The 15,086-nt window shown below is 38.4% G+C and overlaps 1 protein-coding gene across 3 annotated transcripts; it reads left to right on the top strand.

The window, feature by feature from the left end:
• The first annotated feature begins 587 nt into the window (after positions 1-587).
• Positions 588-2,398, top strand: LOC131138467 (insulin-like). 3 transcript variants are annotated; one of them, XM_058087399.1, is made up of 4 exons: positions 588-671; positions 1,621-1,743; positions 1,839-2,031; positions 2,101-2,398. In XM_058087399.1, the coding sequence occupies exons 3-4, from the start codon at positions 1,851-1,853 to the stop codon at positions 2,268-2,270; spliced, it is 351 nt and encodes a 116-aa protein (XP_057943382.1). In that variant the 5' UTR covers positions 588-671; positions 1,621-1,743; positions 1,839-1,850; the 3' UTR covers positions 2,271-2,398. The 3 variants fall into 3 exon arrangements, with proteins under 3 accessions (XP_057943382.1, XP_057943381.1, XP_057943379.1); XM_058087398.1 differs by having other exon boundaries at positions 596-671; positions 1,602-1,743; XM_058087396.1 differs by having other exon boundaries at positions 659-1,449; positions 1,602-1,743.
• The last annotated feature ends 12,688 nt before the right edge of the window (positions 2,399-15,086 follow it).

The raw sequence follows: 15,086 nt of genomic DNA, 5'->3' as shown, positions 1-15,086 counted from the left end.
GAGCCATTGAACAAAGCCTAATGGAATGCTTGGAAATATGTTTTCCGAAAATTGATAGAGGTTGCAACAATAACAGTAATTCCGCCATGGTGTGTGTTTACGGGGAGTGGTTGTAGCATTACATAGAATGAAACATAGTAAGTCCAGTCGTCCCTGGCTAAAACACGATCATCAAACAAGTGCATATATAAACAAATTGTATGTATTCTTATTCCAAATTAAGCATTGTCAATCATAAAAATGTCAAAATGAAAACAATTAGAAGGCATTTAAAGATGTAGTGTAATGTCTGTGTTGTTGTGTGTGTGCCTTTAAGAGGCGGGGCCTGAGAAGTCACAAGCTACTGTAGAGTTGCTGAGTGTTAGCATGGTTAGCTGAGTGGAGAAAGCCTGTCACTGGTGTGAGTTATGGCTGACAGCAGCACCTTCCTAACACGATCATCAAACAAGTGCATATATAAACAAATTGTATATATTGTTAGCCCAAATTAAGCATTGTCAATCATAAAAATGTCAAAATGAAAACAATTAGAAGGCATTTAAAGATGTAGTGTAATGTCTGTGTTGTTGTGTGTGTGTGCCTTTAAGAGGCGGGGCCTGAGAAGTGACAAGCTACTGTAGAGTTGCTGAGTGGAGGCATGGTTAGCTGAGTGGAGAAAGCCAGTCACTGGTGTGAGTTATGGCTGACAGCAGCACCTTTTTATATATTATCTGTACTATTATAGTAGTATTCTACGACACTGGCCATTTGGTGTCAGGAACATTACATTGATGAGACAATAGCTACCAAATACTGTATGCTGTAAATGCTAACATGTGAGTCTATGTAAGGTCTTATTTATGTCCATGACGTCTTAGTTTCTATTATTTTGTAAGTATATTGGGTTTAACAAAAGTAAAAGTGACTATAGGTGGGCTCTAATAATGATTAAAAACCATATTTAGAAGGTCAACAGGTTTTCTATGTTCTAACCACAAAAAAAGTTTCAGTCTTTGGGTAATGAGAAGTTTGCGGCGAATTCACACAAGAACAGTGATGAAAGCTAACCACAGGCTCACACTGAATCTGTTGCGTCCACCGGAAGCATTCCGCAAAACTGAAATCCCTGTTGTCGGATCACACTAGCTCCGTAGCAGTGCAACTTCCATACGGCACAACAGAAAGATTCTGTTTGGGTTATAACTTTTCTTTCCCAGACGCCCAAGATGACCGAAGCTCTTTATTTTAATCTAGTCTTTTAATATAGAGTCCTATGAAAAGTATGACAATGTCTGGTTGGGAAGATTAATTATGTTATGCAAGGAGTCCAGATTGAAAAACCCAGGTTGTTCATTCTTTATCAGGAAGACTTGTACCAACATGGTACTTGAAAGTGGCATAATTGGTGATTTTGTGCTGAGCAAAGGGGAAGAAAGACGTCTGGAAAGCGGATCCGTGTTTGACCAAGAGGTGATCACATCATATCGGCTCATTAAGTTCAGTTTGTTTTACTAATTGAAGCTGCCAAAGTGCTTCCAGTCTGACCAGTCACCTGGCCCTAAAGGGTCACTTAACGCCAGCTGACTGGAAAATGTTGGACACCGACGTACTTATCTGCGCAGATACTGCGTACGTTTTCAGGCGACAGTGCGGGTATTAATGGACGGAAGACCGCTGACTTGACGCCGACCAGTTCTCAGCAGATCAACCACTGCTGCTGCTGCTACTGCTGCTGCTTGTCTATCTTCTCCTCATACCCTTTAGGTAAGACAATTTGGTTGTTAGGATATATTCATCATCCCGACTATTGTCTTGTTTCAGAGATTGCTTAACTTCTTGTCATACTTATTTATGTGTAGCTCTCACCCATCATGGCAGCACTGTGGCTCCATTCTGCCTCAGTCTTGGTTTTATTAGTAATGTCATGGCCGTGCTCCAGAGCTCTTTCTTCACAACACCTATGTGGCCCTCACCTGGTGGAAGCTCTTAATATGGTCTGTGGGGACAGAGGCTTTTTCACCAGTTCCAGAAGGGACCTCAACTCCGTGCTACGTAAGGGTGTTGGATACGTATTAGCATTTTCAAACATGTGCAAATCATTGATCCATCTTGTCCCATCAGGTCTCTTACCGTCAAAGACTGAGGGAGCGACCTTAACAGGCGACATGAACGACATTGTGGGATACGCCTTCAACAAGCATATGGATATGATGGTGAAGCGCAACGGCATCGTAGAACAGTGCTGTCACCAGCCGTGCAGCATGATTGTCCTGGATAAATATTGCAACTAGAACTACTTTCCTCGGTAACTCGGTGATTAGCCTTGCTTGCTCTAGCTTAGCATAGCAAACCTTTCTGTAATTTCTCCAGGAGACTGACAATACAGTCGATCTCTGTAAAGCAAATTGTTGAAATGAATACCGACACATATATTTTCCTAAAAAATAAAGTTTTGTGAATTGATTATTTGACGTTGTCTATGCCTGGATATTTTGTTGTTTTTGTTTGTGTTTCATTTGTAGTCCCAGGTGATTCCGGAGGTTCATGGATGGTTAGGAAAAACGTGCAATAGAATTCTCGTCAAAGTTTTTTAATTCAAGTTGAGGCAGTTCACACTTTTTGTCTTAGGTTTGTTTTTACACAGCCAGAATATCAAAAAAAGAACTGAGTCAACTTAACAGAGTCAACCGAATTTGAGTGAGCTTTGACCCCAACGGCTTTCCCCACAAAGTACTACTAGTATGTTTTACTTAAATACTCATCAAATGAAAAATTAACATTTTTGACAGATTTTTTTCAATTGATATTCTGTCTGCCTGATACCGTTCCTGTATTCCACGCACATGTCTCATTTGTAACCTGGAGCATTCCACCAATTGTTGGATGTACAATCAGCAATGAATTCTTTGCGTTTCAGTTGCTGAATCCAGGCAAGCAGCCCACAGACACCCAGAGAGAGTCTCTTAGTATTCCACTTGAGTTTCCATATTGCAATTTCCTGTGTTGAGTCTTATCTAGAGCGACCTAGGTTTCACACAGCTCCCTGCTTCCCACCTGCTGCTGCTTCACCATCTCTGCTTCCATTTGCCACTTTTTTTTATTCTCTATTCTCACTTTCACACACACCACCTACCCTTTCTTGGTTGAGCAATGTCACAATTAGAATGCTAAAACCCAGCGAAGCTTTAAACTTTCACATCTGTCACCTGCCACATATTAATTTATGCATCATCCTGTTGCTCTCTATCTGCTTCTGTCTGCTTCTCCTGATAGGGTGTGGATGTCATCAAAGTCTTAGAATCGTTGCAAAGACATTTTGCAGCAGTGACGGCCAATTTTCACCCCAAGAGGTGTGTACTAAATTTTCTGAGGATACTGCAATACACCCTAAAGTAAGTGGTTTGTTTTTTTAAAGCACATTGAGCTACGTGATAAATCTGAAGTCAATCGGATTCATGGGGTTTAATAACAGTGTCAGAAAAAGAGAAATGTGTACAGCAGTCCAGGTTCTTATACAGTTTATATGTGCAATAGGATTTATTGATATGTGGGAAAACTCCAAAAATAGATTGTTTTGTGAATGTTACTGATGTATTTATGTATAAAGCAGAGGACTTACACTGTTACTCCCTTGATGGCTTCCTCTTCAGGTCCTGTGGCAGAGAGTAAGAGGCGGATCGAGCTTCAGCCACAGAATATGAATTTGCTATCTGCAATGCAGCCAAAGATGGAGACACCGTCACCTAGCAGCCTGCCTGTCTTGGTAAAGAATACTGCTTTATGCCATATTATTTTACAGTGCATGACTTTACTTAATAACTGATTGAAATATACAGCTAAAATGACATGACAAAGACAACTCCGACATTATTAATGACACTCTTATGGCTTGATGGGTTGACTGTTTTTAAATAAGGCATACATATGTCATACAAAAGTTCATTGGCTCCTATCAAAATGAATTATAACCTGTCACGCCACACCACAGCCTGACAAATGGTGATGGATGATGCCCTTCTGCCTCGTGACCTTCACTCTCACTTTGTCTTAGGCTAAGTGCCACTTTGGAAATTAGGAAAAAACTAACTTCAGATGTTGATGGCTCGGTTGTATGCATGTAGACCTCATGATTCTTATGATTTGCTTTTTCTTTGGAGTTCTTTGGGGTGGATTCCAAAAAAAGAACTAGTCTGAATAAAAGGTATCAAAACAAGAAGATGGTGACAAAGTTTTATTTTATTTTATTTTATTTTATTTTATTTTATTTTATTTTATTTTATTTTATTTTATTTTATTTTATTTTATTTTATTTTATTTTATTTTATTTTATTTTATTATTTAACAAACATATCAGAGCGAGTAAAACCCATGCTTTCTGTTGCCAAATTTCATACAAATAAAGCAAAGCAAAGCCACAGAGGAAATGCATTTATTTTCATAGGTATAACATTTTTTTTTTGTTTAGGAAATTGAAAAAAGGGCACGGAATAAGAGCTCCTCCACGAGGCTCGTCTCCAAAAAGAGAGAGTGTGGGAGGTTATTCAGAGCAGCCAAAACACAAAACAACCCACGTATGCTCACGCACACTAATAAAGACACACAGCAACAACCTGGTGGTGCAGCATTCATGCTAATGTGAAAACTCTGACTTTAAAAAAATGAAAAGACAGCAAATCTAGAATTACAGAATGATGTCAAAACACACATCATCACTGTTGGACAAACACTGATTTGGTGACATGAATAAAACATCGGACATATCCTCATAAGTCATGCTTTGCGTCACAGACACTGTGTAGCCACAGGCGTGCCTTCACTATGCGTCTATGTTTATTCCACATATGCCAAGCCTGTGGCAATACGGCGCCCCAATGTGTCGCGTGTCATGATAAGACTGCACAGTGAACACACATTCGGTCTCGCTAGTGATGAGCGCCAGCGCACGCCGTCGACACCACAAAGTCATCCATTTCCTGGAGCATGTCACGTACATGTCTGTTGTAGAAATGCCACAAGCAATATATTTTTAAAAAATGCCAGAGGCCTTCATGTGCCCTTTTGTATCTTTATCTCAGCGCAGGGAATAAACATGCTGGCCCATGTGATCATTTAGAGTGGGAGAAATAGCACCTCTTTTACATTTAACCACGCTCACTCATGAAAATGTGTTCTAAAAGCTTATGTTCGATTCCATGTTAATGAAGTATTTTTTTCAGTCAGTATATCATTACTTAGATTTGCTCTTTGCATATTAAAATGTAACCTTTTAATCATCACACACACTCACTTTGGATGTGTTGTTATCTTTTCCATTCCTCATCCTTCCCCCAGCATAAAAAAAGGACTTAAGTAAATGCAAAATAAATAATAATGCCATAAATAATAGTTAGTCATTTATTCATTCCTTTTCTTAAAGTACAGGTAGATTATTTCATCCAGATAAGTTGTAGACTTTTATATTTTCCTTGTGCTGGTTTATTTCTTCACATTGTTTTCCTGCAGGCAAAAGTACAGAAAGTTGTTTTTCATGATGAAAAATACTGCCAAAAAAACATTTCACAGAGAGGAAAAAAAAATGACATAAGGTTATCTTGTTCATAGCTCAGTGGGGTGTAAAAGTGTTGAAAATTAAACTGTAATTAGCATCTGTTTGGGACTGTGTTCTCTGTAAGGTCATAAAGCGAGACATCTATGAAAAACGTCCCTTCAGGACTCAAACATAATTAAAACCGACTCCGGTAGCTCAGGCGCTAAAAAGTTATCAGCGCATTAATAGCACTAATAGGCTATGTTTACCAACGTTTGGTATAGATGGTGCTTGTCTGACTGTTCCATGATGAAAACTAGAAGTCACTTTCTACTGTGTAGATAAAAAAACAGGTTCCATTCTTCTGGGAAAACAGCTTACAACATTTTAGCTTTCTGAACCGCATGAATAACGATTACCAAACAACAGTTGTGCATGTGAAAGGTCACTTCCACGTATGCCCTATTGATGACTAATCAATATGAGAAGAGTCTCTGCAATGTTGACTAGTTGTCACCTACCACGCTCCAGGTTTTGTGCAACTGATGTGCTAGCATCACCAGCATGTAACATCCATTGTTGGTTCTCACGTATGGTTAGCGGTAAATACTGATTTTTGTTTACTTATCCGCCAGACTAAATCTTGAATCTTGGATTCAGGAGGAGCAATGTGGTTTTCATCCTTTTCGTGGAACTGTGGACCATGCTCTACAATCTCGGAGGGTTCTCGATGGTGCCCAAGCAGTCTACATGTGTTTTGTGGAGTTGGAGAAGGCATTCGACTGTGTTCCTCTAAGAATTTTGTGGATAGATCTCTGGAAGTATAGAGTATCAAACGTTCTTTGTATGTCCGGTGTCAGAATTTGGTTCACATTTCCGTCAAGAAGTCTAAACTGATTCCAGTAAGGGTTGGACTCCACCAGGGATGCCCTTTGTCACTGATTCTATTCATTACTTTCATAGACAGAATTTTGCCCTGGTTTGGCGGGATCCGCCTCGGGAGCTTGATTACCTGAAGTTCAGACAGGCTAAAGATTGAAAGAACATGACACTTTTCTTGACCGTTTTTGAGTCCAAGCTCTGAGTGAATAAGGCAGCCAGTAAGGAAGACGGTCCACAAGGAACCACATTAATAGAGATGGAGCACATCATTGAGCGTCCACCAATGTGTTGTTTTCTTTCATTTTAGAAACAATACACGGTGGAGAAAATAGGCAATTCAGGGATGGAAATACATTTTAACGATAATGGACTGTTAGTCCAAGCAAGCAAACACAAACTACTCAGTTTTGCAGAAAAGCAATAGACTGCGGTGGGGATTGCAAAAAATGTTATTATTACCAAAAGTATAATTTCCAGACCTTCTCATTCATGTGATCTGCATGTAAATTTCATAACTGTTTATAGTCTAATGTTTCCCAGTACAGCTTTTCTCAAAAATTACTCTTTTATGTCCACTTTCATTCATCACGGGCTTGGTTGGGCTTAGGCAATGAAATGTTTATTAATTGTTTCTCTTGGTCTTTTACTTTATTTTCAGAAGTTAAATAGCAAGATTAAAAATATACTGTACTGAATACATTAAAATAAGTTCCTGTCAAAAAATACAGTGGAATCTTTAAATTCAACAACAAGTGGTATTGCCATCAACAGTCTTTTGTTACTTTGAAATATCAATGCAACAAATAATTTTGGCTAAGGTGTAACACATTCCGGGCTTAACTGTACATTTTTTTGTGATTGTGGTGGAATTTTGCAAGAACAATAACAACGTTATTGGTTTCTGTATTTTGCAGTCTATGTTCAGAAGATCTTCAGTGTATTTAATGAGAATTCGGTTCAGAAAAGTCTTTTGGTTGTGATATCTCCAGCTAAAACATATGCATTGAAGATCTAAAAGTTCACTTTAACTCAAAATTTGGGGTCCAACAATACAGGATTATTTATTTACGTGTATCTACAAACTGTGAGCCCTAAAGTATATTGACCTGACAGAAATATAAGTCATCAATGTCGCCATCATGCAGGCCTTATGCTATTTTCCTATGACAGTTTTTCACACCAATTTCATCGCCCATTGTTTTCCTGGCACAAGAAAATGGAAATGTGACAGGAATTGCACACATCTTTTCTCAGTTTCCACATAACCACAGATGTCACCGATGCCATGTTGGCTGGTGTGTGTTACCTGGCGAGGCGCTTTGTGTCATTTGGACCCAGTAAATCCATTGAGAGCCATATGTCTTGATCAGGGGGAGGCTGAGCTGCAAAGACCTCGACCTGTGGTCAAACACTGGGTCCCAAATGGCACACCATATGGGGAGGCAATGGAACTGTGGCTTTTGGAAAGAAAAAAAATTGCAAAGTCGGCCCAATAATTTGTCTTTTAAAGAACAACAATCTTAGAAGAGGATAGGAAGTAGAAACACAAAAGTATGTGGAATAAGCAGATCCATACATCTCCATGTATCTGGTGTGTGTGTGACAGGAAGAAAAGCTCTGGGATAGAAGTTATTTGGTGCCACTCTGAAACCCGAATACAAGCTGCAGATCTTTTCTAGGCAATATTATATTCAGCTCAGTATGGAAACAAAACATAAGCTAAAATAGGCCATATTTCTGTTGACTTCAGTTGAACTGGTGTCCACACCAGAAAATGAAGTGTCCCATTCAGATCATTTAGAAGTGGTAGCACACTGTGCTGCTGTAATAGACTGCATAATCAAGATACCTGCTCTGATTCTAATAGCTTTGCTCCATTGTGGAAATAGATAGGCCCCCGTCCCAATTTGATCCCTCATATGTGTTCACATGTGCGTGTATATGTGAAGCTGAATGGGAAGAATGGCTTCCCTTAGATTAGTGCTCCATTCAGACTGTACGGCTTTTGGTAGAGGTAATAAATCTTTAGCTTTATTACTTGTATTATTGCCATTTACAGAGCATGAACTCCTTGCTAGGCAGGTTTCTTTGTGGACCACACACACAAGATTACCAAGTCATGCATATGAATAAATCCAAGACAAGGTTAAAGGTGGTTAAAAGGGATTGAGCCTACAAAATCCTGGCTTTCTGCCTTCTAGCAAGCAACATGCATCGGAGGTGCATCAGGTTTCCTCTCCTTTATTGTTTCATTTTTATCAGTGTAACAAAACATAAGAGCCCCATGTCAGAGTCGATCCCTGACAGAGTCTCTTTTCTTTCCTCAGAGGAGGAGAGCTACACACTGCCATCGTTTACGTATGAGAAGACCTGTCAGCCACTTGTTTTTTTTTTCTTACCATTGACCGACACCCACATCTTTTTTTCCCTTTCACATCTGCAAGCAAGACTGTTTCATCCATATGCATCCCTCTCTCAAGGCAATCAAATATGACACTCCTGTGGGTCTCCTGTGCAACAGTGTGTGGGTTAAGCTGCTTCGTGTGGGAAAAGTAGAATAAATAGAACTTGTCGATGAACCCTTAGAGACTATCACTCCTGGCTACCAAATCTAACTGCATTTTTAGCAAGTCATATGCAGATGTTTATGTGACTCAATTCATTAGAGAATCGTGGCTTTACTGATCTACCCGAGACCTGTAGGTGGCAGTATTTGATACACTTGAAGCTTTTTTTCATCACAGCTCCGTCTGCTGGATCAGTTGGTCACAAGGTATGAAGAATGAGAATGTTTTAGTACATTCTCATAGTGTCTCATAAAATGACCTGCAAAGCTGTACCAGCTTTTAATTGGTCTTGTAATCTGAGTTGAAGTCCTGAAATCAAATAATTGAGATGCACCTGTACATGCATTTGCACCAAAATGATGGACTATAATGTAGTTTGCATCATGGATTAATAACAATTTTTAGCTCAGGTGTAATCAGGTTTTGCTAGTGGGTTTTTCCCCCCCATCTATTTGTTTTTTTTGTATTTTTTTAAATGATAAAATAGTAAAAAAAAAAAAAAAAAAAAAACCCATTTACAGATTTCGAGAGATTTGCTGATGACGTGTGTGGCGAACAGTTTGAATTCTGAAGTTTTGGGCAATTTTGGTTGAATTTTACGACTGTAATGTCATTTCTTAGTCAACAAAAAAATATAAACAAATGTAGCATATTTTATATTTTCATTTTTCTATTTGTGCCCAGTCCAGGGTGTACTCCGCCTCTCGCCCAAAGACAGCTGGGATAGGCTCCAGCATACCCGCGACCCTTGTGAGGAAAAGCGGTAGAAAATGAATGAGTGAATTTGTGCCCTGTGATTGGCTGGCGACCAGTCCAGGGTGTACCCCGCCTCTCGCCCGAAGATAGCTAGAATAGGCTCCAGCACCCCCGTGACCCTCGTGAGGATAAGCGGTATAGAAAATAAATATCTTGATAAAATTAATAAAATTCAAAAAAATTAACTTTTCTTTGGACAGTGAAAAACAAAATAAAAGTGTCTTTTTTTTTTTAAAAAAAAAGAAGGAAATTAAAAAAAAAACTAAATTTGAAGGTACATTCTTTTCATTGGCGCATGACAATCTTTTGGAAACAAAACTGTATTTTTCTTTTCCTTTTTGTTTTATGTATCACAAAATGTGAATTAATGTCTAAGAGTGATGATATCTCAGAAAAACAAAAAATGCATTTGTTTTAGTTTTTTTCAGATAAAATGATAAAACCATTCGGAAATAAGGTCAGTCTTCTCCTCAGTCGGACCCAGTTGAAATTTCTCATATATCTTAATATGCAACACTGTCAGTGCAACACAAAATTTGATACACACGTGTCTGCAAAGTCCGTCATCAAACTAAACGTGTTTGCGGGAACCTGAGCATATCTGCCAGACTATAGTCAGTTAACAATTGAGACCATATATCAATCCTGGTAAGACTCGCTTCTGTCAATAAATCCTAGTGATGAGCCGTTCACACTTATTTGGATGTCATCCAAAAGGTGACTTTCCCCTGAGATTAACACAGACTGGGCTACATTTAGCTGCAATGCTGCAGAGGTGAGAATGTGTTCTCTGATGGACATGTTGTGTACATTATGTACACATCAGTCCCATTGCTCCCACTGTGACAGACACAAAAGTGTGAAAGAACACAAGTGAGACCTCACAACTATGCCATAGACCACCACCTCTTCACCCGGGAGAGCAACTACTCTATCCACATTAACTCCAACTAATCCGCCGCTTCATTCATCTTGACAAAAAAATTAAAAATCGACTCGCTTGTCAACGCCTGTGAGTGTCTGCACAACAAACATAATGGTGCACTTACTCAATAACACTGCTTGAGATGTGCAGCTTGTCCAGTGTATCCAATGATCAGCCATCAATGAATATGTCAGAAATATTCTTTTAGGACCACGGCCATAATCACCATTTGTTGCATCATTGACAATGTGTCATAAGTTCCATTATCACTAGTGTCGTTTTAATTGACCACTGTGCGCCTTGTGTGAGCCTAGGGAACAGGAATAGACAGGCTAGGAATAATACACAAAACTAAGGCAAAACAGGCTATAACAATAAGTTTCTTTACATCTGACTATTTTAAGTGTTTTGGGCTAACTATTGTTGGTAGCATTTTAAAAGGGTTCTGGTAAAATTCAACAACATTCTAATTAATATATGTTTATTTGGATATGCATGCATAAAGAATGAGCCAACAAAGCGTGCACCAATTTGGTATTTCTCGTGGGTATTTGACCAATTTTGATGATCACTGCAAAGAACAAAACTTGAGATAACTTTCCTGTTTTGCAAAAGAAAACCAACTTACAGTATCACTCGTTGATGATGAACATCCAGCAGCAACACTACATTTTAGCATGACCACTATATTGATGAAAAATATACTAAACCACATCGACGATTTAACTTGTTCTACATTAGTTGAAAGACATTACTCCGAGCTTGTTTGTCATGGCTGGCACCGTGAACTATAAATATAATTTTTTGTGAATTTACCATTCAATTTCCAATAATAACCAATTACCTAAATATTTCATCTAATACTTGAAATATGATCTCAGGGAAGAACTAAATTTGAAACACTTATATGCTAGCACTACGTCCACATACGTTTCAGTATGTGGAATCAAACTATGTAATGGATTGAGTAAGGACCTCAAACAATGCACAACGATGAGCCAATTCAAGAAACAATACAAGCAGTTGATGTTTGCTAAATACAAGGATGAAGAGTCTTGAACCAGTCATGATGTGTTATATATATATATATCACTATATTGACAGTTACTACGGTACCCATTATGTCATTGTATGGTCATATCACCTCGTACTTCGGTACATGACAAAAATAAAAATAAATACAAAAAAAACTTAAAGAAGTGAACAAATGTAACAGTTACTGATTGTAAAAGTACCAGATGGAGGGGTAGGATTTAATAAGCTTTGCTTCTTCCTACTCCTTTTGGACATGTGGAACTGTGAACTGATTATGTGATGCATTCAATTGTAATCTGATGCATGTTCAAATGAAATAAAACCATAAACACCATAACATAACAATATTTGAAAATGTAGAGGATGATTACAAACTATATGCGTCATATTCAACCAATTCAAGGCAATCAATCAGCTCAAGCACCCTTGAAGTGCACCAATTTGGTATTTCTTTTGAGATTGCGCCTCAGTGGGTATTTGACAAATTTTTAAAAAAGTGATATAAACGACAGTAGGACTGCTAGTTTCAAACACCGTGTACATTTATAGTAAATTGCCCATCAAACAAAATGAAATTGAGGATATTCGATAACATCAGCCGACCGATATATGATCCTTTATCAGTGGTGCATTCTGACACAGTGGTGCATTCTAATTGCTGCCTATTTCCAAATGTCCTGACACACTTTCCCAAAGCTCATGTAGCGTTGTTTGATTACAAGCATCTCCGTGCTGATTGCAATGATGATGATGATAATAAAGAGATTTGACCCGCCGGTTGCCCGTCTCTCAAGTAAACAAGCTTTGGAGGGTACAGTTACTTTCAGCTTGTGAACAAGGCTTCACCAGAGGCAATTATCTGTGTCTAACAAGCAAGCAGAGAGCTCACATACAGTCAATTAGGGTGAATTATATTGAGTAATATCTAATTAACTCCTCAGCCTGATCAATATAGACCATCAATTATCAATATAAATTGCTATTAACCTTTCAGTTTAGAGGTCAAGTGGGTCCAGGGCGCTTGCATGTGTTTGGTTTCTTAAAAAATATCACTAGTACCAAAGTACCACTGCTGTGAATTCACAAACAGGGAGAAGGAAATTTGAAGTATCTGAGCAAGGTAACTAGTTTTGTGTGTGTTATGGTAGTATTTAAAGGGCCCCTGATTCATGAGTACTTAATTATGTTAAAATATTGTTTGTAATTATGTTCTACATTGTTCGAGGGATGAATGTTCCCGACCGTTACCCCTCCTACAGTAAACATTGCTGTCAAAAGATGTTTACATATCATGCATAATGTTTTGCAGCCTTGTCGCAATCGTGGAATCATGTTTAAAAAAATGTATGTAAACAAGACATGATTTACTCTCTTGTTCCAACTTTGACGTAGTGGTTGTTTTTCGTCTTGATTTTTTTTTCTTGTGTACCATCCCAATAGCATCTTTTTTCAAAATAACATACTTTTCGAAGCAGTCATCATTGACAGATGACTGATGATCACTGCAAAGAACAAAACTTGAGGTAAGCTTCCTCTTTTACAAAAGAAAACCAGTGTACAGTTCACTTGTAGACTATAAACATCCGGCAGCAACACTACATTTTAGCATGACCACTATTTTGATGAAAAATATACGAAACCACGTCGACGATCTTCCTCGTTCTGCATTAGTTGAAAGGCATTAACACGATGACATCACTTCGGGAAATGAGGATGTGCTGCAAGCTTGTTAGTCAACCAATCATCCAAACCACTTGAGTCCTGTAGGTGTCCTATAATGCACCTTTCAAGTCGTCCTCAACAAATATACGTGTTTCAAGTGAGTTTACAGTAATTCCTTACCACATTGTGCTTCAAATTACAGGGCTTCTCTCTATCTTGGTTTTTCAAAAGTACAATAATTTATAAATCATGATGTTTTGTAGTTGAATACAGCCTATTAAATAAACATATGTACATACTTAAGCAAATTTTATACTATTATGCTGGTTTGAGCTTGATGTGTGCAGGGCTCGACTGCGATGCATTATTATGTAGAAATACACTTATTATATCCTATCCTTTCTCTGATGTTAGACACATGATTTTTATTTCATTTTAAAGCTTCCAAAAGCGGATCTTGGAAAAACAGGGAATGTGTTATACATTCAGGGTAATACACAGGCAGTATTTGCATTATTTGTTATGGTAAATAATGAAATTGAATCTGAACAAACAAACCTCCTGGAACACAAGATTTGATGTTGGTTGCTTATATTCAGTGTCGTCTTATATTTGGCTCAATATGGAACCATATTCAGCATATTTACTGTAGATTCTGGTCACATCTCTGTGCTCTGTGTTCCAACACTTTTGCACAGAGGATCCACACAATTGCATCGTTACCAAAAAACCTCCTCAAGCACCCCCGCACGGGCTGACTGTTTACATGCACACACACGTACACACAAACAGGAGCGTCCCCACTTCCAACAGCTGCGATGACAAGAGGGTTAGGAGTGTGATAAATTAGCAACATCTGCAGACTACAAATTAATGAGCGAGATCATCTGTAAAGAATTCAGCATGGCACATATTCATATGCTTCCTCGTGCAGGGAGGCAACCCTCTCCTCAGTCTACTGGAACAGATTTTAATCATATTAATGTCTGTTAATGTGGTTTATGATTAAACTTATTATTTATTTCTCTACGAGCTGTCGAAACTAACCACACAATTTAGGAATGATGTAGAACTAGAAATGCATGGTCGTAGACGACCACAGCATATCCCATCGGGCATATGACACAGCCTCACAAAGAGGATGTTAATTGGAAGCATATAACATTTTTTTTTAACTTTAATAATAAAATGCATTAAATGTGGAAGAGAATAAATAGCTTTTACAACACTAAAGTGAAACGAATGATCCCACACACAGTGATGAATTTTTTTGTGCACTTTTAAATAGATGCAATGCATGCAATTCTCCCTAAAATGACAACACGTAGAGCCCCCTTCTACAGCAACCACCACCTTATTGCTGCTTTGTGATAACGATTCAAGCTTTTGTCTGTGTGCCTGACCCCTTTTTCACCTTCCTAGCAGGCCAATAATGCCAGCAGGAAATTGGAGATTTTGTTCATCTGGGCTCTGCTTTGAAGCGCTGGGGAACATGTGCCAAAGCACTCCGAATTTGGGTCATTCCCAAAATAAAACGAGACCACATCAAGCTTTACGCTTGACTAATAAAACCCAATTATGTTAAATATGCTGTAATGCATGTGTTGGTACCTTATAACTTACCTTATATCAGTCATTGTCCGTGCATATTTCTCACCTAAAGATAAAAAAAATGCTTTAACTCTTTTGATAACATATTTCAGCTCCCTAACTCCATCGCCTTTTTTTTTTCAAAAATTCATGAATTGACTCA

The sequence above is a fragment of the Doryrhamphus excisus genome, chromosome 11, assembly GCF_030265055.1.
Source record: "Doryrhamphus excisus isolate RoL2022-K1 chromosome 11, RoL_Dexc_1.0, whole genome shotgun sequence".
Lineage (NCBI taxonomy): Eukaryota > Metazoa > Chordata > Actinopteri > Syngnathiformes > Syngnathidae > Doryrhamphus > Doryrhamphus excisus.
The sequence above is the reverse complement of the archived record's forward strand: the minus strand, read 5'-3'. Positions and strand labels throughout refer to the sequence as shown.

Excerpts from the sequence above, each read along its gene's own strand:
- LOC131138467 (XM_058087399.1), top strand. The coding sequence starts at position 1,851 with ATGGCAGCACTGTGGCTCCATTCTGCCTCAGTCTTGGTTTTATTAGTA. Across the intron at positions 2,032-2,100 it reads GGACCTCAACTCCGTGCTAC|GTCTCTTACCGTCAAAGACT; the intron begins GTAAGGGTGTTG and ends TTGTCCCATCAG.